This window comes from Ailuropoda melanoleuca, chromosome 18, assembly GCF_002007445.2.
Source record: "Ailuropoda melanoleuca isolate Jingjing chromosome 18, ASM200744v2, whole genome shotgun sequence".
Lineage (NCBI taxonomy): Eukaryota > Metazoa > Chordata > Mammalia > Carnivora > Ursidae > Ailuropoda > Ailuropoda melanoleuca.
Window position 1 is genome coordinate 32,504,145 of NC_048235.1, and position 27,396 is coordinate 32,531,540.

General features: G+C 35.4%; 1 protein-coding gene and 1 pseudogene across 1 annotated transcript in view; both read left to right on the top strand.

Annotated features, from left to right (window-relative positions):
• The window catches only part of LOC105237318 (disintegrin and metalloproteinase domain-containing protein 18-like), a 164,637-nt gene that overhangs the window by 9,508 nt on the left and 127,733 nt on the right, over positions 1–27,396 (top strand). Inside the window, exons 2-6 of the mRNA XM_034647776.1 lie at positions 892–947; positions 3,500–3,578; positions 3,978–4,054; positions 5,228–5,405; positions 13,068–13,133. Of these exons, the coding sequence (XP_034503667.1) occupies positions 892–947; positions 3,500–3,578; positions 3,978–4,054; positions 5,228–5,405; positions 13,068–13,133 (456 nt within the window). The remainder of the gene's footprint in view (positions 1–891; positions 948–3,499; positions 3,579–3,977; positions 4,055–5,227; positions 5,406–13,067; positions 13,134–27,396) is intronic.
• On the top strand, positions 10,144–11,210 carry LOC109489525 (annotated as a pseudogene).

Here is a 27,396-nt window from a genome sequence, read left to right on the forward strand (position 1 = left end):
CACACATCTGCACTGAGGCCCAGGGGTGAGTGGGGCTGGTATCTGGCCTGGCTGTAAAGTATGGCTGTGCTGCCATAGTGTGGGCAAGGATTTTAGTTGAGTATGCCCAAAGGCTCTAGCAGGTTAGAGAGATAGTTCCAAAATGGTGCCCACCAGCCCTGACATTAGCAAAGTAGCATGATGTTGCAGGTATGGCACCCACAAATTTCTCTGTCCCCAGAGAAAGTTTCAGTGGTTTACTACTTCTCTGGCAGGTACTTTAAGTTTAGTAAATGGGTCCCCACATATGGTCTAGGTGATTTGCAAGTTAGTGTTTTTGCTCTGGGTCCCACGGTCAGTGATTCTGCATGTTATCCCTTTAAGAGTGGGTTCTCCATGCTCTACAGTTCTGTGGTTTTCCTGGATGTAATCTCTATTGGTTTTCAAAGTCTGGTATTCTGGGGGCTCAACTCTCTTATGTAGGGTCTAACGTTTGAGGTGTCTATTGTGTAGCATAAACCTCTGACTCCTTAGGAAAATCTCTGTATTTTTGTCTTCCCTCCCAATTATATATCACCTTGCTGGAGTGTTTTTTGTTTGTTTTGTTTTTGTTTTGTTTTTTTGGCAAGATTGTATCTCTGCCTCTCCTATCCATCTTAATGCTGTCCTTTTTGTCTTTTCTTGTAGAGTCTCTGTTCATCCACTTTTCCAGTTTTTTCAGAGTAAATTACTCCATAGGTAATTGTATATTGGTTGTATCCATGAGAGGGAATGAGTTCAGGATCTTCTTATGTTGTTGTCTTGAACCCAACCCCCTAAGTGAGTCTTTTTGTTTACATGAGAGAAAAGTACTGCTTCAGTTTATATAGTTCTGATTTACTAAGTCATCTTTATTTATTTGCTTTATTTTAGGTGATTTATATCATTACAATTGATGAAAAGCCATACACTCTGCATCTCAGAAAACAGTAAGATATAATTTTCCATTAAGGCTTAGATTTACTTTTTAAAATATTTTGGTATATAATTTAAATTAAAGAATGCAATATAATGTAGATTTTAATCTGTTTTTCAATTAGGATTAATTAAGTCTTGAATAATGGAAGAGTAGAATGTTGAATGGTAGAATGCTGCATTTTAATTTTCTAGCTTGTTATTGTCACATTAAGAAATAAGCCACTTATTTGTAAATCTTCAATTGAATATAAAGCCATCCAACCCAAGAACTGAAAGTTGTATGTTGAGTATGCCTGATATAAAATCAAACTTAGTTACACATCAAGTGGTTATTGGTGGGAAATTCAACTAATGACATATTTTATTAATTTATTAATTACATATGTATTTATTTTTAACAGTTTTATTGGGTACATTCATATGTCATCAAACTCACTCAAGTGTGTAATTCAATAATTTCTAATAACTGTATGCAGTACTGCAACCACCAACCATAAATCAGTTGTAGAACATTTCATATCCTACATAAGATCCTCATGCCATTTCACATTTATACCCTGTTCCCACCCACCACTCCAGGCAACAATTAATCTACTTTCCATCTCCTATTTTGCAGTTTCGCAACATTTCATGCAAGTGGAACCAAACAGCCTCTTCTCTGCCTGCATCTTTGAAAATATATATTTGTAACAACTGCATTTTGTCTGACTTACATCTCTGTAGTTGAGCAAGGCTGAAGAAAACTTCTCACTTAATTTATGGCTGTTCTCACTTAATTCATGACCATTAAGCATATGTTGGTTTTTAATGTCTGTAAAATTCCATTAAATTTTTTTTTGAGAAGACCATCTTATTTGTCTTGTGATAAGAAACATCTTCATGTTTCTGAATGCCAGTTATTTCTTAGTCTTCATTTGTCTTGACCAAATGGCAGTATTTTATGTAGCTGATCAGTATCTCTTCCAAAAGTACTTCCTTCATTTGGCTTCCAGAACACTGCAGACTTCTGGTTTAATACTTACCATTGTGTTTACTCTCTCAGTTTTGTTTTCTTGTTTATTTGTTTCATCTTGTTTGTTTTTTAGATTCTTCCCCATCTCTCCAATCTTAGAATACTCCATGGTACTTTTCTTGAATCTTGTTTTTCTCTAGCTACATTCAATCACCTGGTTATTTCATCCCCTCTTGCAGCTTTAAATACCATTCTATGCTGTTATCTTGAACCCAACCCCCCCCCCCAAGTGAGTCTTTTGGTTTACATGACAGAAAAGTACTGCTTCAGTTTATATATTTCTGATTTCCTAAGTCATCTTTATTTATTTGCTTTATTTTAGGTAATATATATCATTGTATATAATGTATTGATTACTCCCAAGTTATATCTCAACTTTATTCCTCTCCAATGAACACCACATTCGTTTATCTGACTACTTATTTGATAGTCAAATGTTTGCTAGAATTCTTATACTTATCATATCCAAAATGTACTTCTGATATTTTTCCAAAACTTATCCTTCCTACAATCATTTCAGTAAATGGCAACTCTAGTTTCTCAAAACAAGACCTTGGAGTTATCCTTTATATCATTTTTTTCTTTTGTTTCCCTCACAATGGATTATTCCCCTCAAGGAATTATTAAACTCCACGTTCAACCTTCAAAATATATCTATAATTGGACCTCCATCACTGTTACTCTCTTAGTTCAAGCCACTATCATATCTTGCCTGGATGACTGTAATAGCCTAATTGCTCTCTCTGCTTATTTGCCCTACAGATAATTCCCAACATAGCATTCAGTCTGATTCTATTAAAATGTTGGTCTGAGAGATGCCTGGCTGGCTCAGTCAGAAGAGCATGTGATTCTTGATCTCAGGGTTTTAAGTTTGAGCCCCATGTGGGGTGTAAAGATTACTTAAATAAATAAAACTTAACAAAAATAACATAAAATAGTGGTCTGATCCTATCATATATCTGTTCAAAATCTTCTAATAGCTTCTCATCTCTGTGACACCAACTCTTCCTACTGTCTCTCATCTTCAATCACCTTTCATTCCAGTCACATCACCCCCTAGCTGTTCTTTGTATACAGAAGGCATATTTTGGCCTCAGGGCCTTTGCATTTTCTCCTACCTCTTTCTTGAATAACATATCTGTGCAAATCCATGTGGCTTGTTTTCAGGTTCAGCCTATTCAATGAGGTTTCCATGCCATCCTATCTACACTTTGCAACCAACTTCCCTCACCCAGGCCTTATTTATAACATTTAACATCTAACATGCTAGCAGTATTTGTCTCTCACTGCCATGAAGACCAATGGTTTTGTCTTTTGTTTACTGCTGTATCCCAAAGCCTAGAAGAGGATCTATCAGTACGCACTCAGTAAATGTTTGTTAGATAAATACATACATAGGCCCACAGGTTAATATCTGATACAGAGGACTCAGTCAGCTCTAATTAAAGCATGTTATTACATGAATCCTATATATTTCACATTTATTTTTATTTTGGTATTTATATTCGTATTAAATTCATAACGACCATTTTTTGTTTTTGCTTTTCTTAGCTCATTCTTACCCCAGAACTTTTTGGTTTATACATATAATGAAACTGGATTTTTACATTTAGAGTCTTCATATTTTAAGGTAAGCTCTAGATGTCTTACATATTTTTTATCATATGGTTTTATATTGAAGTGGCCATATCACTACCATTGGGATATATTTGTTCCATGATGACAATTTATTACAAATATTTTATTCTGTATAATTATGACCTGTTATGTCGCTGATGGTTGTACATAAAAATGGTACATGACAGAGATAAAACCCAGGCTGAAAGAATACTCATTGGCACGTTGGTGGTACAAAATAAAGAGGATTGTCAAAAACCTTTTTTCCTTGAAAATCCGCATTAACAAATCTATATGATACACAATCTTATTATTTTCAATTATTTCAACATTTTTAATCTTGTGCAATGTTAGCAAATACATTTTTATTCATAAATTATTTATTTATTTATTTTTCTATATTGATTTTCAGATGTATTGCCATTACCAAGGATATGTTGCAGATATTCCAAATTCGCTTGCAACACTTAGCATCTGTTCTGGACTCAGGTAATAGGATCTTACGTGATACTTACACATGGAAAACTTTAAAATGAAACTTAGTGGCTTGCAGACATAAATCTGGGAATGTTTAAGGAGAATCCAAATCTAAAAGTTTCCTTTATGATGGCCTTACTTTTTAATATCAATATTAGCAGCTGAACTTTAGTGCCCATTTAAATAAAATCACTCCAGGGAATCCTGACTGGAGGTATCTTATTCAAGATACCATGCAGAAGGGGATAGTTTTGGTAAAGGAAACTTTAGAACTAAATAATATTGTTGCATTATCTTTCAATTATCTCAAATAGTTATGGAAAATGATACGAATTAATCATTTCAATATGTGCATATTGTATACTTTCAGTTTAGGTGCACTCAGTATCAGACATAAAACAACTAATTAAGAAGGACCCTCAGAGGTAAAAGGGCAGGGATAAGTGATTTTCATCAGTGATGTGGCAAGAGAAAGGTATTAAGTTTATGAGAGGAAGACTGGTCCAGAGCAAAGAAAAAAAAAGACTCTCCCTAACTTCCTTTTGGTTTTGATTGCCTGATTTCTAGAATTTATTCATGTCAACTCAGAAAAATTGGCATTCATTTCATGCGTTTTTCATAGATATCCACCTCTTTAGATATACACTCTACATACCTGCTTTCCCTTATTCTAAACTCTGTAAGAACATGAACTTTATTCTTGGAATTCTCAGCAAATGCTTGGTTTTCAACAAATACTTGGCCTTAATTAATATATCGGGAATAAATATGACTACTACACAGGTAACATAAAATGCTTTGCAATATATTTTGTTCTTTAATATATGAGCAAAACTAAGGTAGATATGATATCTCAGTTACTAATGGTAAACCAGAAAAAATGGGAAAATAAAGTGTGTTTATAATGTGTTCCTTACTATATTTCAAACTGGAATTTCTATTGATTTCTTCTTTATAATTTCCATCCCTTTGTTGACATTCTTTATTTATTGAGACATCATTATAATATTTCCCTTTAGTTGTTTATATATGGTTTCTTTTAGCTCTTTGAAATTATTTAAATACCTGGTTTAAAGTATTTAAATTTAATTGTTTTAATTTTTAAACTTTTTTTTCACATTTTTGGTTGTAGCTTTGATGAGATCACTTGTAGGGTTTTTATATCATTGCTTTCTAAATATTCAGGGGATTCCTTCAGTTTGAAAACATCAGTTATGGAATTGAGCCATTGGAATCTTCAGCACGATTTGAACACATAATTTATCAAGTGAAAAATGAGAATCCAGATATACCACTGTTAGCAGAAAATTACAGCAATATTTGGCAGAAAGACCAACCCTATAAATATAATTTAAGTTCACAGGTAACATGATGATTCTGATGTTATGACATACTGTGAAATTACTTATATAGAATTTTGTTTATTGTGGAGAGGAACTACTTAGCTACGCAGTAGAAATACCAAATTTGATATTTTCTGTCTGCACTTTTAAATAAAACATCCATATTCCTTCTAAGATATATGAAAAATTACACAATAATGTATTTCAGGCTTATTACAATGTATTGTGTTACATTTCCTATTTTCTATTTTATTCAAGCAAAAATGCAGATTATTGAGTAAAATTTAGAAATACAGGAAAAATGAAGTCACTATATAAATAAAGACAATAAAGTAAGTCAAATTACAACTACCTTGCTAAAATTACTTTTAATATTTTATATATAGCTTTATGTATTACTAGAACATAATCTTTCTAAAATAGATAATCGTCTGTATATTTTTAACTCTTAATTTATCTGTTGGCTGTATATAGAGTTCTTGTTCAACAGATGTTTTTCTTTCATCATTTGGAATATTTTAATTCACTCTTAAGGCCTCCATGATTGCTGATGAAAAATTAGCTGTTATTAATCTTATTGAGGATTCCTGTACATGATGAGTCCCTTCTCTGTTGCATCTTCCAAATTTCTCTCTTTATCTTTGGCTTAAGGCGTTTTTAAATAATGTGTCTTTGAGTGGTTCTTTTCAGTTTATCTAAATGGGAGTTGACTGAGCTTCTTTCCTGTGTACATTAATGTTTTTCACCTAATTTGGGAGATTGTGTGCCACTAGTTCTTTGATTATTCTTCGGTCCTTTTATCTACCTCCTCACTTTCTTATACTCCCATTATGTGAATGTTGGTATGCTTGATAGTGCCCCATAGGTGTATTAGATTTTGTTTATTTAGCTCCATTCTCGTTTCTTTCTCTTCCTTAGATTGTATAATTGCAATAGATCTGTCTTCAAGTTCCCTGATTCTTTCTTCTGTCTGCCCATATCTGATGTGGAGCCACTCTAATGGGTATTATTTTATTTTAATTGTTTTATTTTTCAATACCAGAAATTCGATTTATTTCTTTTTAAATATTTTATGCCTTTATTGATATTCCATATTTAGTGAGACATTATTATAATATCCTCCTTCAGTTATTTATACACTTCTTTTAGCTCTTTGAAAATTATTCAAAATACCTAATTTAAAGTATTTTTCTAGTAAGTCCAATGTCTAATTGTCCTCAAAGGCAGTTTCTATTGATGACCTTTTTCCTGTATATGGGTCATACTTTGGGTCTTTTTCATGTCTCGTAATTTCTTGAAAACTGAAAGTAGTCACTCCAAATAATACAATGTGATAACTCTGGAAATCAGATCCTCCTCCATCAAATATTGCTATTCATTGCAGTTATTATTTGTTTTGTAAATTTTTAACTGGTTCTCTAAAGTCTGTATTCTGTGTTGTATGTAGCCACTGAAGTCTCTATTCTCCCATATTTTTGGTGGGTTAATGATCAGACAGAGTTCTTCAAATGCTTGGAAACAATAAGTTTCCCAGTTCTTGCTGAGAGTATCGCTGTACCTGTTGGAGCATGCCTTTGTTGCTCAGTCAGGCAGTTAACAACTGTGCCTTTCCTTTCACTTTCTGCTTGTGCAGAGCCTCAAGATCAATCAGAGACGAGAGTTTAGAGTCTTTTCAGGTCTTTCCTAAGTATGTATACAGACTTGGGGATGTACTTAGCCTGATACATGTGTGTGATCTGCTAGATTCCCAGAAATTTATCATAGCTTTTCAAAGCTCTGTGTGAATATCTTATTCTCCAGCTTTTCCTTCTAAGTCTTTTTATTGTTCTACTGTTTGCCCCATGGTCATTCACTGCCCCAGACAACTGTGAAGTTTAAAAAAAATGTCTGTAATTGTTTAGAACAAATGCCTTTGGAAAAAGTGCTTTTCATACTGTGTAAGATGTGATTTAGGTCAATATGGACAAACTTAAGATAGGTTTTCTAGGAATAAAATAGGTCAGGTCATGACATTTCTTTGGAAATGAGATTTTGAAGATGTTCCAGCCATATTATGCTTTTTCTGGAGGTTGCCAGTCTGCTGGTATTTACTGCAAATTTGAGCTATTAGTTTTCAACTACTGGGAGAAGATACTAGAGTGAATTCAAATTCCACAAAAATCACGATTTTTACCCAGATCAGTTATTTTTCTTGAATAAACACTCCCTCAAAGGCTGCAAGTCATTTGTTAACTTCTAGAGATCTGAAAAAAGTTGATTCTAACAATTTTTGCCAGTTGTCTTGTTTTTTTTATGTAGAGGAGAATTTTTGGTTGTTCTCAACCTGATTTTAATTGATGTATTTTCATTTCTTGAATTTTATATACAGTATATTTATAGTCTTTTAATGTAGCTTTTTAAAATTTACCCGTTATTCCTCCATTGACTCATGGGAAATTTAGAAGTGTGCATAATTGGACATTTTCTAGATATCTTTCTTAGTACTTATATTTAATTGATTTTCATCATGTTCAGATAGTGCATTTGACTTTAGTATATTCTTTATATATCCTGCAGTTGTTTTGTGTAGCATTTTACAGATGTTCATTAGGTCAATTTGTTTGTATTCTTCAAAATTTCTGTTTTCCACATTTTTTTCTTGTAGGGATTTTGTGGTTTATGTCTGCTGTCACAGCATCCTCCTATGGAACATTTTTGAGCATCGTTCTGTATTTTTCATTTTTACGTGATATGTCATTATTAATTCTTATTTAAAATAATAGAAGATATGTTTGCCAAACTTTCACTAGACAATCATTGGTTTTGTCTAAAAGTTATTGAGAAAATTATAATACTGTGGGTTTTTTTTGTTTTGTTTTGTTTTTCTCTGAAAGGCAAGCAGACAACCTCTTTCTCTTTTTCAGATCATTTCTAATTGCAAAGTTACATACACTGGCTTATCAAAAACACAATACAAAGCTACCCAATGATAAAATAAAGTGTTCATAGACACATGTGGATAGGGACTACCAACTACTTTCCATATTGGGTGGTTGTTGTAGAGCTATTTGGTGTTGAAATAACACATCTCATGTTGCATGTTGTTTAATATTTTCTACTAATGCCTATAACATATTAACTGGAATTGCTTTAAATCTTCTTTCTGATAGTTCCAACATCTGTGTCATTCATAAGTCTGATTCTCATCATTGCTATAGCTTTTATATTGCATTTTCTTCTTTCCTGTCTGTATCCCTTCTCTCTCTTTTGTGAAGGCTAAACATGTTACATAATGCAGTAGGCAGTATATATTGAATTAAATGTCGTTCCTGTATTTTTTTTTAACACATATTAGCACAGGTCATGGATTTGGCATGGAGCAGAGAACAGAGGAATTCTCTGATGTTTGGGTTAAAACTCAGTGTTGGATTAAAACTATGAACCTGGATTTGGGGATGTAGTCTTCACAAAGGTCACCAACTCTCTCCTCCAGATGTAATACTGGGCCTAACAAGTATTCCTTACTTTCCTTCCAGAATTAGACCTTTTTATTCATTTTCCTTTTCCAGATGTAGTTTTTACCAGTGTCCTCAGGATATAAACCTCTTTACTTTCTCCAGTAGATTAAGGATTTTGTGTCATAAAGGAGATAGAGGAGATGAGTTTGGGTAGTTTCTGCAGTGGCTGATGTTCCTCAGCCAGCATTATATCTTTTTAAATACATGCTTTAATCTTAATTGTGAGTAACTTATGGAATTCCTAAAGAAAAAGCCCGTAAGAATCTATGAAATCAACTATATTTATGACTTCCAGAGACTTCACACTTTTATGCTAGCCAAGCTTGGCCTTTAGAAATTCAGCCAAAATCTCTAGCTGGATATTCTTATCAGCTTACACAGTTTTTGGTGTCATTAGAACCAGCTAAGCAAATACTTGGTTTCTGGCCCTCCCTGCAGACACGTTTCTCGCTCCAGATTTTGGTTAGTGGTTTAATCCACAGTCTCAGTTTTTTGATGGGTGAAGTAAAAATTATTAATATGTACTTTGTACAGGTTTTACTTTGTTGTGCAACACTTGTTTCTGATCTCTGATCTACAACCAGATCACCAATACTGCAAAGAACTCTAACTACATACATTTGGCAATGTAAATAAAATGCGGCCAATATCTTAAAAACAATGCACTATCAAATCTCAACCAAAATGGAGTAGATAAGCTAAACAGTCCTGTAGTCATTAAAAAGCATTGAATTTTCAGTGAAAAATCTCTCAAATGCAAAAACTCTCTGGTGTAAATGGTTTTATGTAAAATTTATAATACAGATTAAAAGAATATATAATGCTGATTCTATAGAATTTCACCAGCAAAGATGAAGAGAAGTGAATACTTTACAACTAACTTTGTGAGGACAATATTGTCCTGATACTAAAACTATGTACAGACAGTACAAAACAGACAAACCCATGAATATAGATGTAAAAATTCTAAATAAAATGCTGTCAAAAATAATTGAGTAATTTATCAGAAGGATTGCACACCATGATTAAGTATTGCTTATCCAGCAATGGAAGTCTGGTTCAATATTTGAAAATATGCCAAAATAATCTACTATATTACTAGGTTAAAAAAGAAAAGGTGCACAATCTACTCAATTAATACAGGAAAATAAGACAAAATTCAATTCAAAATTCATTTACTATATAAATTTTCAGTGATGTTGGAAACTTGTAACTTGTTCTAGTGATAAAAAATAATCCTATAAAAGCAGATAGGAGTCTCTGCTCCTCCATGTTCAACAGACAGCCACATCTTCTGGTGCAGTGCCAGACATGACCCTGAGACACGATGGTGAAGGTCAGAGTGAACAGATTTGGCCCTATTGTGTGCCTGGTCACCAGGGCTACTTTTAACTCTGGCAAAGTAGATATTGTGGCCATCAGTGACCCCTTCATTGACCTCAATTACATGGTCTACATGTTCCAGTATGATTCCACACATGGAAAATTCCACGGCACAGTCAAGGCTGAGAATGGGAAATTTGTCATCAATGGAAAGTCCATCTCCATCTTCCAGGACTGAGATCCAGCCAACATCAAATGGGGTAATGCTGGTGCTGAGTATGTTGTGGAGTCCACTGTGGTCTTCACCACCATAGAGAAGGCTGGGGCTCACTTGAAGTGTGGGTCCAAGAGGATCTTCATCTCTGCTCCTTCTGCTGATGCCCTCTGTTTGTGATGGGTGTGAACCATAAGAAGTATGACAACTCCCTCAAGATTGTCAGCAATGCCTCTTACACCACCAACTGCTTGTCTCCTCTGGCCAAGTTCATCCATAACAACTTCGACATCATGGAAGGACTCATGACCATCGTCCATGCCATCACTGCCACCCAGAAGACTGTGGATGGTCACTCTGGGAAGCTTTGGCATGACAACCAAGAAGCTGCCCAGAACATCATCCCTGCTTCCACGGGCACTGCCAAGGCTGTAGGCAAGTTCATCCTTGAGCTGAACGGAAGGCTCACTGGCATGGCTTTCTGTGTCCCCACCCCCAACATGTCTGTAGTGGATCTGACCTGCCACCTGGAGAAAGCTGCCAAATATGATGACATCAATAAGGTGGTGAAGCAGGCATCAGAGGGCCCCCTCAAGGGCATCCTTGGGTACACTGAGAGCCAACTTGTCTCCTGAGACTTTAACAGTGACACCCACTCTTCCACTTTCGATGCTGGGGCTGGCATTGCTCTCAATGACCACTTTGTCAAGTTCATTTCCTGGTATGAGAATGAATTTGCCTACAGCAACCAGGTGGTGGACCTTATGGTCCACAGGGCCTCCAAGGAGTAAGCCCCCTGGACCACCTGCCCCAGTGAGAGCAAGGGAAAGAGAAAGAGAGAGGCCCTCAGCTGCAGAGTCTTTGCCTCAACTTATCCCCCGAAACACTGAGAATCTCCCAACCTCCACCGTTTTCATCCCAGACCCCCAGAAGAAGGGGAAGGGTTTGGGGAGCCCTATCTTGTCATGTACCATCAATAAAGTATACCCAAGCCAAAAAAAAAAAAAAAAGCAGATAGCAAATATAATACCTAATGAAGAAAGACATTTCCTATTAAGATTTGGTATAAGGCCACCCTTATTTGATAGTGTTGGATTTCTAGGCAGAATAATAAAGCAAGAAAAGGAAATAAAAGACATACAGATCAGAAAAGAAAACATAAGAATGCCTTTATGTGCAGATGACATGATTATTTGCTTAAAAACCTCAGGAAATATAGAAAACAACTGCTGAAACTAAGTGAAATCAATGAAGTCACAGGATACTTCATCAAGATACAAAAATCAACCATTTCTACATATTAACAATGAATATATGAAGACTATAGGAAAAATGTATAACATTTTCAATCACTGAAAGAATAAAACGGTATCTTAGTTTAGGCTGTTATAACAAATTCCTGTAGACTAGTGGCTTAAACAACAAACATTTATTTCTTGTGGTTCTGGAGACTGGACGTCCAAATCAGGATGTGAGCTTGTTCAGATTTTTGGTGAATGTCCTCTTCCTGGTACATAGAGGCCTGTCTTCTTGCTGTATCCTTATATGGTAGAGAGACAACTAGCTAGCTCTCAGTCCCTTCTTGTAAGGGCACTAATGCCATTCATGACAGCTCTAGCTTCATGATCTAATTACTTTCCAAAGGCCCCATGTCCAAATGTAATTACATTGGGAGGGTTTCGACATATGAATTTGGGGGCAACACAGACATTGCAGGTAGATATATAGCAAAACAGGTTATATATTAAAAAGTGCAAAATGCTGATGTAATAAATCAAAGACATCAATAAATGAAGAAACATATCGTGGATTGGAAGACTCGCAAAATAAATATTCCATTTTTCTCCAAATGAATGTATAGGTTTAACATCATTCCTCTAAAATCCTAGCAAGAATTTTTATAGCTTGTTCTAAAAGATATATGGAAAGTCCAAGAAACTTGGATCAAGGAATATAGAAATTTTTTCAAATTTCTATATGTAAAATGGAATTTCAGTGTGTTAGAAATACAGCTCATATAAAAAAAATTACCATTACAGTGTTAAGTGATGATACCATAAATTGATGATATATAGCTGACTTGGCACAATCAAGAATTATTACATCATGTAAAATGGGGCATACAGTCTATACTCTGAGACTACAGAATTATTTCTGATATTGCGCATTTTGTTCTTTCTTGTGTACCCATATGATTAATAGTATAAAGTATACCATTTACCCACATTTCTGTGTAGACTATGAATTCTCATATATTTCTTATATTTTTCTGTGAATGAATTAAAGATTTCCAGTGCACCATGGTTGGTGTTACCATAGTCTTTAGGAGGACAGTGTGTGAAGAATTTTCAAATGCGAACTGATAATGTAGGTTTGTCATGAGATGAAGACAGCAGAATGTATATCTATATGTTCACTTTCTTTCTCATTCAGTATTAATAGAGAGTACCTGAGTTCTTATATTACTCCCGCATGCTCACTGGGACTCTTTTAAACCTGGAATATATTTTCAAATGAAATTTTCTGATTTGTAATTAATTTTTATATTTAATTCCTCATGAAGTTTTTATATGTGTTTCCCTTCTATACATGCTACTCTTTGCGCTTTACATGTTAACATTCAATAAATCCCTTTTTTCCCTCCTCAGGAAACAACTCTTTCAAAACTATTACCCCAATACCTGGAAATTCACATTATAGTGGAAAAAGCTTTGGTAAGTCAAACTTTTCTTTTGAAAAGTAATGAAATAATTTTTTTCTTAATTTCAAAAACATAATGTAATTTTAAAACCATTTCCAAGTAAAAATATTTTATTTTAGTTGTTACTCAGTTACAACTAAAAGCTCAAACTAGCCTGGAATGCCCTGCACTATCTACCCTGCCCCCATCCTCACCTTAGCCCAGTCTCCCCTTGACCTCACTTTCTAGCAGCCTTGATCTTCCCTTAACCTGCTTTAATCTCTCTGGTCACATTACTTTTTTTAAGCATTCCAGATACTTACCATCTTACCAATTTACTTAATGTTTTCTAATTTTATTGAGAAATGATTAACAAATACAATTGTATATATTTAAAGTGTAAAATGTGATGATTTGATATATGTTGTGGATTGATTGCCAAGACTAAGATAATTAGCACATCTATTACCTCACATAGTTAACTTTTTTTTTCATTTCTTTATGTGTATGTGTGTATGCACAAATGTGTGCGGTAAGAACACTTAAGATCTATTCTCAGCAACTTTCAAGTATACAATATCATATTATGAGCTTTAGTCACCATGTTGTGTGTTAGATCTTCAGAATTTATTCTTTCTTATGACTGAAAGTATACACCCTTTGCCCTATATCTCTCCATTTCCTCTCCCTCCAGCCACTGGCAACCACCATTTTATTCTCTCTTTTCTTTCTTTCTTTCTTTCTTTCTTTCTTTCTTTCTTTCTTTCTTTCTTCTTTCTTTTTTTAAATTTTACGTATAATTGATACTATACAGTTTTGTCTTTCTCTGTCTGGCTTATTTCACTTACTGTAATGTGCTTCAGGTTCATCATGTTTTGCAAGTAGATTTCCTTCTTTTTTATGACTAATATTCCATTGTGTGTATGTGTGTGTATTTTTTTATCCATTCATCTGTTGATGGGCATTTAGGTAGGTTCCATATCTAATCTGTTATGAATAATGCTGTATGGAACATGGGAGTGCAGCTATCTCTGAGATACCGATTTTGTTTCCTTAGTATATATACCCTGAAATGGAATTGCTGGATCACATGGTAGTTTTATTTTTAACTGTTGATGGAACCATCATACTGTTTTCCATAATGGCTGTACCAATTTACATTCTCACCAATAGTGTAGAAGTATTTGCTTTTCTTCACCTTTGCCAACATTTGAAATCTCTTGTCTTTTGGATAGTAGACATTCCAACAGGTGTATGGTGATATCTCATTGTGGTTTTGATTTGCATTACCTTGATGAATAGTGATGTTGAGCATCTTTTTCATGTACCTGTTGATCATTTGTATGTCTTTTTAAGAAAAAATATCCATTTGTTAGACGTAGTTTCTTTTGAATATTTACCTAGGAGTGAAATCCTTATGTTATACGGTTAGTATATGTTACCTCAGGAGATAGTGACAGTTTTCAAAAAAGGTTATAACAATTTGTTCCCCCACCAACAATGTATGAAAGATCCAAGGGTTCCATATCCCCACAAACAATTGGTATTGATAGTTGTTTTTTTTTTTTAAGTTTTAGCTCTTCTGGTATATGTATAATGAGATCATATTGTCATTTTTATTAGCATTTACCTGATAACTAATGAGTTTGAAAACATTTGATACTGTTCCAGATTATTTGGATATCCTCTTTAAGAGAAAATATATGTATTTTCCATTTTATTTATTCATTTATTTATTTATTTATTTATTTATTTATTTATTTTATTTGAGACAGAGAGGGAGAGAGAGAGAACATGTGAGCAGGGGGAAGAGCAGAGAGAGAGACTCTTGAAATAGACTCCCTGCTGAGCGTGGAGCCCAACATGGGGTTCTAGCCCACAGCCCATGAGATCATGATCTGAGCTGAAACCAAGAACTGGACACTTAGCCAACTGAGCCACCCAGGCGCCGTTTCTCATTTTAATATTTTTATTAATGTTTTGTAGGATTTTATATATTTTGAATATGAATCTTTTGTCAGATGGTATATTGGGGATATCTTCTCCCCATATGAGGCTTATATTTTCACTCTCTTAATGGTGTCTTTTGATGGACATATTTCTTAATTATTATGCATTCAAGTCCAATATATGATTTTTATCATTACCTTTTCCATTTAAGAAATATTTTCTTACTCCAAGGACATAAATATTTTTACTTCTGTTTTGGAATTTATTTTTATTTACCTTTTCACATACAGTTTTATGATCATCTCTAATTGGTAAAAATATGTGGTGTGAGGTAGGGGTTAAAGTTTATTTTTTCCATATTCATTTGCTCCAACACCATTTCTAGAAAGACCTGTCTTATTTTATTCAATTTTGCTGGCAATTTTTAAAACATCAAGTAATGGAATATGTATGGCCTTTTTCTCAAATCTGTCTTTTCTTTCCCCCCCCATTGGCTAATTTATATTTTGTTAAATCAATACTACACTGTACTGATTACTATAGCTTTATTTCCATTTAATCTATGTTTAAATCCTCTTCTTAGTCTTCACTATTGCTTTGATTATTCTGGGTCTTTATCCTTTAAACATATTTTAGAATTATTCTAAATTTACACACACACACACACACACACACACTGCACAATACAGCTGTGATTTTGATTCGGGGATTGCATTGAATGCATATATCACTTTGGGGAGAATTGTCATCTTAACAGTATTGAGTCTTCCAATCTAATACACACACATCTTTACATTTTTTTGTTAATTTCTTTCACCAGTATTCTGTTGTTTTCTGAAACATCCTTTTTAGTTTTATTGTTATGCATTTGATAGTCTATAGTAATATATTTTTTTTTACTTTAACATTTCAGTTTTTCTTGTTAGTTTATGGAAATGCCATTGATATGTATGTATTCATCTTATATCCTGTGATTATGCCTAATTGAATTGTTAACTCTTTGAGGTTTTTTTTAGCTTCTTATCTGAATAATGATATTTTTAATTTCTCTTTTCTAATCTTAGATTTCCTTTTCTAGTTTTTCTATTTTTTACTTCTTTACTTGTAATTCCTTTTCTTGCTTTGTTATCTTAGCTTGGCTCTCTAATACATATGAATGTATTGTGTATATTCCTAATTTCCCCCCTACCTTATACAGTAGCTATTTTATATATTACTTAATTATTCTATTTTACTCATTTTTACAAATCATGGATTTATTTACTTAATATTCTGTATAGGATTTTAGGGTTTGTGTTTAATAAATAATGATATCTAATGTCATTCCTTATAATGTTTTCTTTCATTGTATTAAGCTTATACAAGCCTCATAAAATGAGTTATGTTTTGTTCAAGATTTATACGTTATGGGTTTGATTTCTTCCATATGTATTTGGAAGCATTACATCTGAAGTCATGTAGATCTTAAGTTTTCTTAAAGGGAATATTTTTAAGTACTGATTTAATTGCTTTGACATATATAAAGCAGTTCAGATTTCTTTTTGTTTCACTCTCTGTAAGTTAGGTTTTCAAGGATTTTTTAAATATCATATAAGTTTTCAAATTATTGAAATACATTTATTGAAACTACCTACTTTTTATCTTTAAAAAATCGGTAACTTTGTAGTGACATCACCGTTTCTATTGCTCACCATTGCTATCAGTGATCTGATAGTGATCAAGATTTTCACTCTTAAGTTTTACAATGATGTCATCAAATATGAAAATTAACATTCTTACAAAACTATTTACTCGTCTATAGATTTTGTTTGATTTTGACAGTTTCCCCACAAGTGTTGTTTTTCTTGTCCAACCTCTAATCCAGGATCCTACACTTCATTGAGTTGTCATTTCTTCTTTTCCTCTAATATGTTATGGTATTATGGTCTTTCTTTGTGTTTCCTATACCTTGGAATGTTCCTTGTCTTTCCTGATACCTTTCTTGTATCGGAGAACACTTTTCAGTTGCCTTGCTGTTTGTTCCTCAATATGAGTTTGTCCCATACTTTCTCATGATTATATCAAGACTATATTTTTTATAATATCAAAAATGTGATCTTTTCTTGTTAAGCTGTTGTTAAGGTAGTGTGGCTTTCATAACATGAATTAGGGTGTTTTTACCCTTTTCTTATATTCTGGAAGATTTGGGGTATGGATGTTTTAATTTCTTCTCTTAAATGTCTGTAAGAATTCACTCTTATAGCCCTCTCAGCCCAGCAATTCATTTTTTGGAAAGTTTTATTGCATATTCCATTTTGACAGTGATATGATTATATGTTTTTTCAACTTTATCTGTGTAATTTTTGGAAAGCAGTGTTTTTAAATTTATCAACATTAAAAAATTATTGCAGAGTTAAGATGCTGGACTAGTGGGGGGGGGGTCTAGCTTGCCTTGTTCCTTGAACACAGCTAGATAAATATCAAATCATTCTGAACACCCAAGAAATCAATCTGAGGACTGACAGAACAAACTGCCAACTAGAGGGACAAAAGAGGTCACATCATTGGAAGGTAAGAGGTAGGAGGATTGGAGACATGATTTGAGGGAGAAAAGAATCTGGAGTGCTACAGAGGGGAAAGAGCCATAATAACAGAGAAAGAAGAGGGAGAAAAAGCAGTGTGCAGGGGATTGCAGAAGAAAAAACATTTCCCTAAAACCACTGACTGGAAAAATTGAGAGGAGCTGATTGTTGAAAGTGTTTATGAGCAGTAGAGCTCAAAGTCTGAAGTTTTAGAAGTTCATGCCATTGCCGGGATAGAGCCTGGCAGACACAGAAATGCTCCTGTGGAGGAGGAGGTCAGAGTCCTGGGAGCTGACAGTATTGTCTGAGGATCCTCTGAATCACATTGGGAGAGAGGAAATCACATTTCCTTTCACTTTGGGAGAGGTGACACTGCCTTTCACAGGACAAAAGAGATGGCAGACACCATTGAGATGCCCTGTTCCTTAGCATAGGCACAGAGGCACCTGTTGAGGGCAGTTAATATGGACACTGGTTTTTGCTGCACTACCATAAATCTCAAGCACCTGCATGTTCATTCAATTGCTCATCTGGGACAAACCACCCCCAGCCACAGTGTAGCAAGAGCCTCCCCCAGAGGATCAGTGTGGGCCTGCACTGCATCATGTTCCTAAAATTGAAGTTTTGAAACCCAACTGCTATGCCTGAGATAAAAGACAGGAGCACTGAGCAACTGGGTAGGCAGAAGTCTCGGACACAGACAAGGTGAAGGGAGGCATCTGAGGGACCCCTGGGACACATGAGCAGAAATTGTTCAGTCTTCTGGTAGGGTTTCCTGAACAGTGACAGGTGCAAATTTCCCTCTTTGGGGATGAGAGTGGGCTAATGCCAATTTTATCCCCAGCCCATCAGCACGGATGGACTTGAGTGATGAGCACAGTGCCAACAGAGCAGACCCTATCATACTAAAGGAGTCTAACCAGTAAGAACATGTAACAATTATAAATATTTATGCCACCAACTTGGGAGCACCCAAATATATAAATCAATTAATAATAAACACAAAGAAACTCATCGATAATAATACAATAATAGTAGGGGCTTTAAACACCTCACTTAGAGCAATGGGCAGATCATCAAAGCAGAAAACCAACAAGGAAACAAAGGCTTTGGATGACACACTGAACCAGATGGACTTAACAGATATACTCAGAACATTTCATTCTAAAACAGCAGAATACACATTCTTCTCCAGGGCACATGGAACATTTTCCAGAATAGATCACATACTGGGTCACAAATCAGGTTTCTACTGGTACAAAAAACGGAGATCATACCATGCATATTTTCAAACCTCAAAGCTATGAAACTAGAAGTCCCCCACAGGAAAAAAAAAATGGAAAGACCACCAATACATGGAGGTTAAAGAACATCCTACTGAAGAATGAATGGGTTAACCAGGAAATTAAAGAAAAAATGAAGAAATAGATAGAAGCAAATGAAAATGAAAACATGACAGTCTGAAACTTTTGGGATGCAGCAAAAGTAGTCAAAAGAGGGAAGAATATAGCAATGCAGGCCTTCCTCAAAAAAAACCATGAAAAGTCTCAAATATACAACCTAACCTAAACCTAAAGGAGCATGAAAAAGAATAGTAAATAAAGCCTAAGTCAGCACAAGAAGGATAATAATAAAGATCAGAGCAGAAAGCAATGATAAACAAACAAGCAAACAAACAAAAATCCAGAATGGATCAGTGAATCTAGGAGTTGGTTCTTTGAAATAATTAATAAAATCAATAAACCCCTAACCAGACTTTTCAAAAAGAAAAGAGAAAGGACCCAAATAAATAAAATCATGAATGAAAGAGGAGAGATCACAACCAACTCCGGAGAAATACAATCATAAGAGAATATTATGAAAAATATGCCAAAAATTGCACAATTGGGAAGAAATAGATAAGTTACTATAAATATGTAAACTACCAAAATTGAAACAGGATGAAACAGAAAATTTGAACAGACCCATAACCAGTAAAGAAATTGAAGCAGTAATCAAAAATCTCCTAACAGACTCCAGGGCCAGATGGCCTCCAGTAGAATTCTACCAAACATTTAAAGAAGCATTAATACCTACTCTTCAGAAGTTGTTTCAAAAAGTGGAAGTGGAAGGAAAACTTCCAAACTCATCCTATGAAGCCAGCATGTCCTTGATCCCAAAACCAAAGACCTGCAACAAAGAGAATTATAGACCAATATCCCTGATGAACATTGATGCCAAAATTCTCCCAATATACTAGCTAATAGGATCCAACACTACATTAAAAGGATTGTTCACCATGACCGAATGGAATTTATTCTTGGACTGCAGGCATGGTTCAATATCCAGAAGTCAGTGTGATACACAACATTAATAAAAGAATGGACAAGAACCGTATGATTCTCTCAATAGATGCAGAAAAAGCATTTCACGAAATACAGCATCTTTTCTTGATAAAAAATCTCTTCAGTGTAGGGATAGACGGAACACACCTCAATATCATAAAAGGCACATATGAAAGACCACAGCTAATATCATCCTCAATGGGGAAAAACAGAACTTTTCCTCTGTGGTCAGGACCAAGACAGGGATGTCCACCATCATCATTGTTTTTTTAACATAGTACTGGAAGTCTTTGCCTCAGCAACCAGACAACAAAAAAAATACAAAATACAAAACGCATCCAAATCAGCAAGGAAGAAGTCAAACTTTCACTATTTGCAGATGACATGATACTCTGTAGAAAACCCAAACACTCCATCAAAAATTTGCTGGGACTGATACATAAATTCAGTAAAGTCATGGGCTACAAAATAAACATACAGAAATATGTTGCATTTCTATATGCTAATAATGAAGCAGCAGAAAGAGAAATCAAGGAATCAATCCCATTTACAATTGCACCAAAAACCATACGATAGTTAGGAATACATGTAACTAAAGAGAGAAAAGATCTGTACTCTGAAAACTGTAGAACACTTATGAAAGAAATTGAAGAGGAATGGAAAAGTAGTCCATGCTCATGGATTGTAAGAACAAATATTGTTAAAATTTCTATACTACCCAAAGTGAACTATACATTTAGTACAATCCCTATCAAAACACCACAGCATTTTTCACAGAACTAGATCAAACAATCCTAAAATTTGTACTGAACCATGAAAGACCCTGAATAGCCAAAGTAATCTTGAAAAAGAAAAGCGGAGCATCACAATTCTGGATTTCAAAGAATAGTAACAAAGCTCTAGTCATCAAGACAGTATGATACTGGCATGGAAATAAACACATAGATGAATGAAACAGAATAGAAAACCCAGAAATGGGCCCTCAATGCTATGGTCAACTAATCTTCAACAAATCAGGAGAGAATATTCTATCTAAAAAAAGTCTATTCAACAAGTGGTGTTGGGCAAACTGGATATTAACACACAAAAGAATGAGACTGGACCAATTTCTACACCATCCACAAAAATAAATTCAAAATTTGTGAAAGACCTAAATATGAGACAGGAAACCATCAAAATCGTAGAGGAGAACACAGGCAGCAACCTCTTTGACATCGGCTGCAGCAACTTTTTACTGGACACATCTCTGGAGGCAAGGGAAACAGGAGCAAAAATTAACTATTTGGACTTCATCAAGATAAAACACTTCTGTGCAGTGAAGGAAACATTAAATAAAGCTAAAACGCAACCTATGGAATGGGAGAAGATATTTGCAAATGACATATCTGATGAAAGGTTAGTATCCAAAATGTATAAAGAATTTATTAAACTCAACAACAAAAACCAAACAGTCCAGTTAAGAAATGGTCAGAAGACATGAATAGACATATTCCCAAAGAAAATATACAGATGGCTAACAAACACATGACAAGATGCTCAACTCACTCATCACCAGAGAAATACAAATCAAAACCATGATAAGATGCCACATCATACCTGTCAGAATGGCTAAAATTAACAACACAGGAAGCAACAGGTGTGGTGAGGAAGCAGAGAAAGGGGAACTCTTTCACACTCTTGGTGGCAAACTCTAAGAGACTGTTAACTGTAGAGAACAAACTGGAGGTTGATGGATGGGGGAGATGGGCTAGATGGATGTTGGGTATTAAGGAGGGAACATTTTGTGATAAGCCCTGGCTGTTATATGTAAATGATGAATCACTAAATTCTACTCCTGAAACCAACTTTACAGTGGATGTTAATAACTAGAATTTAAACAAGAACTTGAAACCTACAAAGAGAAAAAAATAAAATAAAAATTATTGGCCTAAACATTTTAATAGTCCATTATTATCCTATTATCTTGAAGGATGTATTTTTTGGCCTCTCTTTTATGCCTGATATTGGTAATTTATATCATCCCTCAATTTCATGATAATACTTATTAGGGGTGTATCAATTATATTCATCTTTTCAAAGAACCTTTATTTTTATTCCTTGATTTTGATGTTTATTTCCCAATTTATTGCTTTCTTTTTTTTATTTAAACCAAAACTGTTTTTTTTTCAATTTTTTTCTTCAAAAAAAATTCTCTTTAGTGTTCCATGATTCATTGTTTTCGTATAACACCCAAGTGCTCATTGCAATATGTGCCCTCCTTAATAACCATCACCAGGGCAACCCTTCCCCCCATCCCCTTCCCCTATGAAACCCTCAGTCTGTTTCACGGTGTCCATAGTCTCTCATGGTCCTTCTCCCCCTCTGATTATCCTCCCTTCATTTTTCCCTTCCTTCTCCAAATGTCGTCCATGTTATTCCTTTTGTTCCACATATGAGTGAAACCATATGATAGTTGTCTTTTTCTGCTTAGCTTATTTCAGTTAGCATAATCCTCTCCAGTTCCATCCATGTTGATGCAAATGATGGCTATTCAGTCTTTCTGATGGCTGAGTAATACTCCATTGTACCACATTTTCTTTATCCAATTGTCTGTTGAAGGACATTTTGGCTCCTTCCACAGTTTGGCTGTTGTGGACATTGCTGCTATGAACATTGGGGTGCATGTGGCCCTTCTTTCACTACATCTGTATCTTTGAAGTAAATACCCAGTAGTGCAATTTCTGGGTCATACGGTAGCTCTATTTTTAACTTTTTGAGGAACCTCCACATTGTTTTCCAAAGTGGTTGTACCAATTTGCATTCCCACCAACAGTGTAAGAGGGTTCCCCTTTCTCCACATCCCCTCCAACATTTGTCATTTCCTGCCTTGTTAATTTTTGCCATTCTAACTGGTGTAAGGTAGTATCTCAATGTGGTTTTGATTTGTGTTTCCCTGATAGCTAATGATGTTGAACATTTTTTCATGTGTCTGTTAGCCATTCGTATGTGTTCTTTGGAAAAGTATCTGTTCATGTCTTCTGTCCATTTTTTGACTTGATTATTTGTTTTTTGGGTGTTGAGTTTGAGAAGTTCTTTATAAATCTTGGATACCAGCCCTTTATATGAAATGTCATTTGCAAATATCTTCTCCCATTCCATGGGCTGCCTGTTAGTTTTGCTGACTGTTTCCTTTGCTGTGCAGAAGCTTTTTATCTTGATGAAGTTCCAAAAGTTCATTTTTGCTTTTGTTTCCCTTGCCTTTGGAGAAATGTCATGAAAGAAGTAGCTATAGCTGATGTCAAAGACATTACTGCCCATGTTCTCCTCTAGGATTTTGATGGATTCCTGTCTCACATTGAGGTCTTTCATCCATTTAGACTTTATCTTTGTGTATGGTGTGAGAGAATGGTCAAGTTTCATTCTTCTGTATATAGCTGTCTTATTTTCCCAGCACCATTTATTGAAGAGACTGTCTTTTTTCCACTGGATGTTTTTTCCTGCTTTGTCAAAGATTAGTGGACCATAGAGTCGAGGGTCCATTTCTAGAGTCTCTATTCTGTCCTATTGGGGGACAAGAAGAAAAACTTCTTTTCAACATTTCCTTCACAATTTGGCGTCTTTTCTGGATCCATACAAATTTTAGGATTTTTCATTCCAACTCTTTGAAAATGCCATTGGTATTTTGATTGGGATGGCATTGAAAGTATAGATTTCTCTGGGCACCATAGACATTTTAACAACATTTATTCTTCTGATCCGTGAGCACAGAAAGTTTTTCCATCTTTTTGTGTCTTCTTCAATTTCTTTCATAAGTGTTCCGTAGTTTCTCTAGTACAGATCCTTTACCTCTTTGGCTAGGTTTATTCCAAGGTATCTTATGGGTTTTAGTGCTATTGTAAATGGAATCGATTCCCTAAATTCTCTTTCTACAGTTACATTGTTAGTGTATAGAAAAGCAACTAATTTCTGTGCATTGATTTTGTAGCCTGCCACATTGCTGAATTGCTGTATGACTTTTAGTAATTTGGGGGTGGAGTCTTTTGGGTTTTCCACATAAAGTATCATGTCATCTGTGAAGAGAGAGTTTGACTTCTTTTCCAATTTGAATATGATATTCCAATTTGAGAATGATATTCACTGTGGGCTTTTCATAGATTTTTTAAATGAATTTGAGGAATGTTCCCTCTATCCCTACACTCTGCAGAGTTTTAATCAGGAAAGGATGTATTTTTTCAAATGCTTTTTCGGCATCTATTGAGAGGATTTTATTTTTCTTGTCTCTTCTCTTATTAATGTTTTCTATCACACTGATTGCTTTGCGAATGTTGAACCACCCTTGCAACCCAGGCAAAAATCCCACCTAGTAGTGAAGTATAATCTTTTTAATGTACTGTAGGATCCTATTGGCTCGGATCTTGTTGAGAATTTTGGCCTCCGTTTTCATTAGGGATATTGGTCTGTAATTTTCTGTTTTGATAAGTTCTTTGCCTGGTTTTGGGATCAAGGTAATGCTGGCTTCATAGAATGAGTTTGGAAGTTTTCCTTGATTCTGTTTTTTGAAACAGCTTCAGGAGAATAGGTATTAGTTCTTTTTTAAATGTTTGGTAGAATTCCTCTGGGAATCCATCAGGTCCTGGAGTCTTGTTTTTTGGGAGGTTTTTTTTTTTTTTAAGATTTCACTTATTTATTTGACAGAGATAGAGACAGCCAGCGAGAGAGGGAACACAAGCAGGGGGAGTGGGAGAGGAAGAAGCAGGCTCATAGCAGAGGAGCCTGATGTGGGGCTCGGATCCCACAACGCTGGGATCACGCCCTGAGCCGAAGGCAGACGCTTAACCGCTGTGCCACCCAGGCACCCCTAGGAGATTTTTGATCATTGCTCCAATTTCGTTACTGGTTATTGGTCTATTCAGGTTGTCAGTTTCCTCCTGTTTCAGTCTTGGTAGTTTGTAGGTTTCCAGGAAGGCATCCATTTCTTCCAGGTTGCTTAATTTATTGGCATATAGTTGCTGATAATAATTTCTAGTAATTATTTCTATTTCCTGGTGTTAGTAATGATCTCTCCCCTTTCATTCATAATTTAATTAATTTGAGTCTTTTTTTTCATATAGTCTCTAGTAGTTTATTGATTTTTATTAATTCTTTCAAAGAACTAGCTTCTAGTTTCACTGATCTGCTCTACTGTATTTCTGGTGTTTAATTCATTGATCTCTGCTCTAATGTTAATTATTTCTCTTCTCCTGCTTGGCTTAGGGTTTATTTGTTGTTCTTTCTCCTGTTCTTTAAGGTGTAAAGTTAACTCATGTATCTGGGATTTTTCTGTTTTTTTGAGTGAGGCTTGGATGGCTATGTATTTCCCCCTTAGGACCACCTTTGCAGTATCCCATAAGTTTTGGACCAATGTGCTTTCATTCTCATTGGTTTCCATGAATTATTTAAGTTCTTTAATTTCCTGGTTGACCCAAACATTCTTAAGCAGGATGGTCTTTAGCTTCCAAGTGTTTGAATTCCCTCCAAATTTTTCCTTGTGATGGTGTTCCAGTTTCAAAGCATTGTGGTCTGAAAATATGCAGGGGATAATCTCAATATTTTGGTATCAGTTGAGATCTGATTTGTGATCTATGTGGTCTATTCTGGAGAAAATTCCATTTGCGTTTGAGAAGAATGAGTATTCTGTTTTAGGGTGAAAAATTCTGTACATATCCATGAAGCCCATCTGGTCCAGTGTGTCATTCAAAGCTCTTGCTTCTTTGTTGACCTCCTGCTTAGATGATCTGTCTGTTGCTGAGAGTGGAATGTTGATGTCTCCTACTATTTAAGTATTATTATCAATATGTTTCTTTATTTTAGTTAACAGTTGGCTTGTGTATGTATAATTGTGTAATTGTACAATTATATGTTGGGGCGTCGGTCTGTTCTCATTGATCTTCGGAGGGGTCCTCTCTGCCTCTTGGACACAGATGCTTGTTTCCTTCTCCAGATTAGGGAAGTTCTCAGCTACAATTTGCTCAAAAATATCTTCTAGACCTCTCTGTCTCCCCATCCCCTCAGGGTTCCTAATAATTCTGACATTGGAAATTTTCATTGCATCATTAGTCTCTCTCAGTCTGATTCGTTGAGCTTGAATCTGTTTTTCCCCTGACTCCTCCATTTCCTCCTTTCCTATCCTCTTATCTGCTGGCTCACTAACTTGTTCTTCTGCTTCATTTACCTTAGCAGCGTATGCAGTTTAGGCTGCATTTCATTCGTAACATTTTTAAGTTCAACCTGAGTAGATCTCATTTCTGCCCTTAGAGATTCTATATTGTCACTAATATTTTTCTCAAGCACAGATATCCTCATAATTGTTACTCTGAAATCTATTTCTGACATCTTGCTTATATCCATATCCATTACGTCTGTGGCAGAGGCCATAGTCTCTGATTGTTTTCTTTGTTGGGGGTTCCTCCTCTTAGTCATTCTGTTGGAGGGTGGCTGAGGGAATGTACAGAGTCCAAAGTATTCACCACAACCCAAGCAAGATGCACCTGATTTATAGGGACCTTGGGTTGCTGTCTTCTTGTTCTTCCAGACTGTCTTCTGGCGGAGGGAATTGGTGCGCTGTTACTGTTGTGGGGGGGGGGGGCATGGGCTCAGTGAAAACCGGTTTTTTGGGTCTTTTGTTCTCTGGTGGCTTTCCATGGCAGTTTTCCATGTGTCCTCTGAGAGTCAGAGCAGAAGCGACCACATCCAAACCTCTGTCTCAGAACAGAGAAATTGCAGTCTGCTCTTCACTGAGCTCTCCAGGAGATACTGTCTCCATTTCTGTCTGCACTTCTAAAAAACGAGCCTCCCTGGTTGTTTGCCCCACAGCAACACTCCCAGAGGTGGAACCCAGGGCCAGGACACCTCTGCCCTTTGTGCTTCTAACACTGCAAGCTGCCCTCAAATCGCACGCACATACTCCTGCAGCAAATCGTTCCTGTCTGGGGGCTGCACTAAAGTCCTTTCCCCACCTCTACCAGTCTGCAAGTCTGTGCCCAGTCCCAGTGCTGGACACTTTTGTGCTCCTATGTTATTTCACCTTCTTGGCACCAGTGCTTATGGCGGCTCCCTCCCCCTTCTGTTTATCTTTCGATATCTGCACGCAGAATCATGGCTCCCTGCTTCATACCTCGAGACAGCTGGAGATTTTCTGCTTATAGAAATCCAGATATAACTTCTTACATTTCAGGTGATTTTGTGGGTGTTCAGAATGATTTGGTAGATATCCAGCTAAATTCAGGGGACTGGTTGATATAGGGTCCCCTACTCCTCCACCATCTTTTCCCTCCTCTCTAATTTATTGCTTTCTTATCTTTACCTTGTTATTTCCTCCCTTTCAGTTTCTTTCATTTGGATAAGATCACTGATTTTATGCATTTTTAATTTTATAATATATACACATTTAAAAATTTATCTGTAGTCAATGAATAACTGTCTAATACAAGAGTTTTTGTTTCTA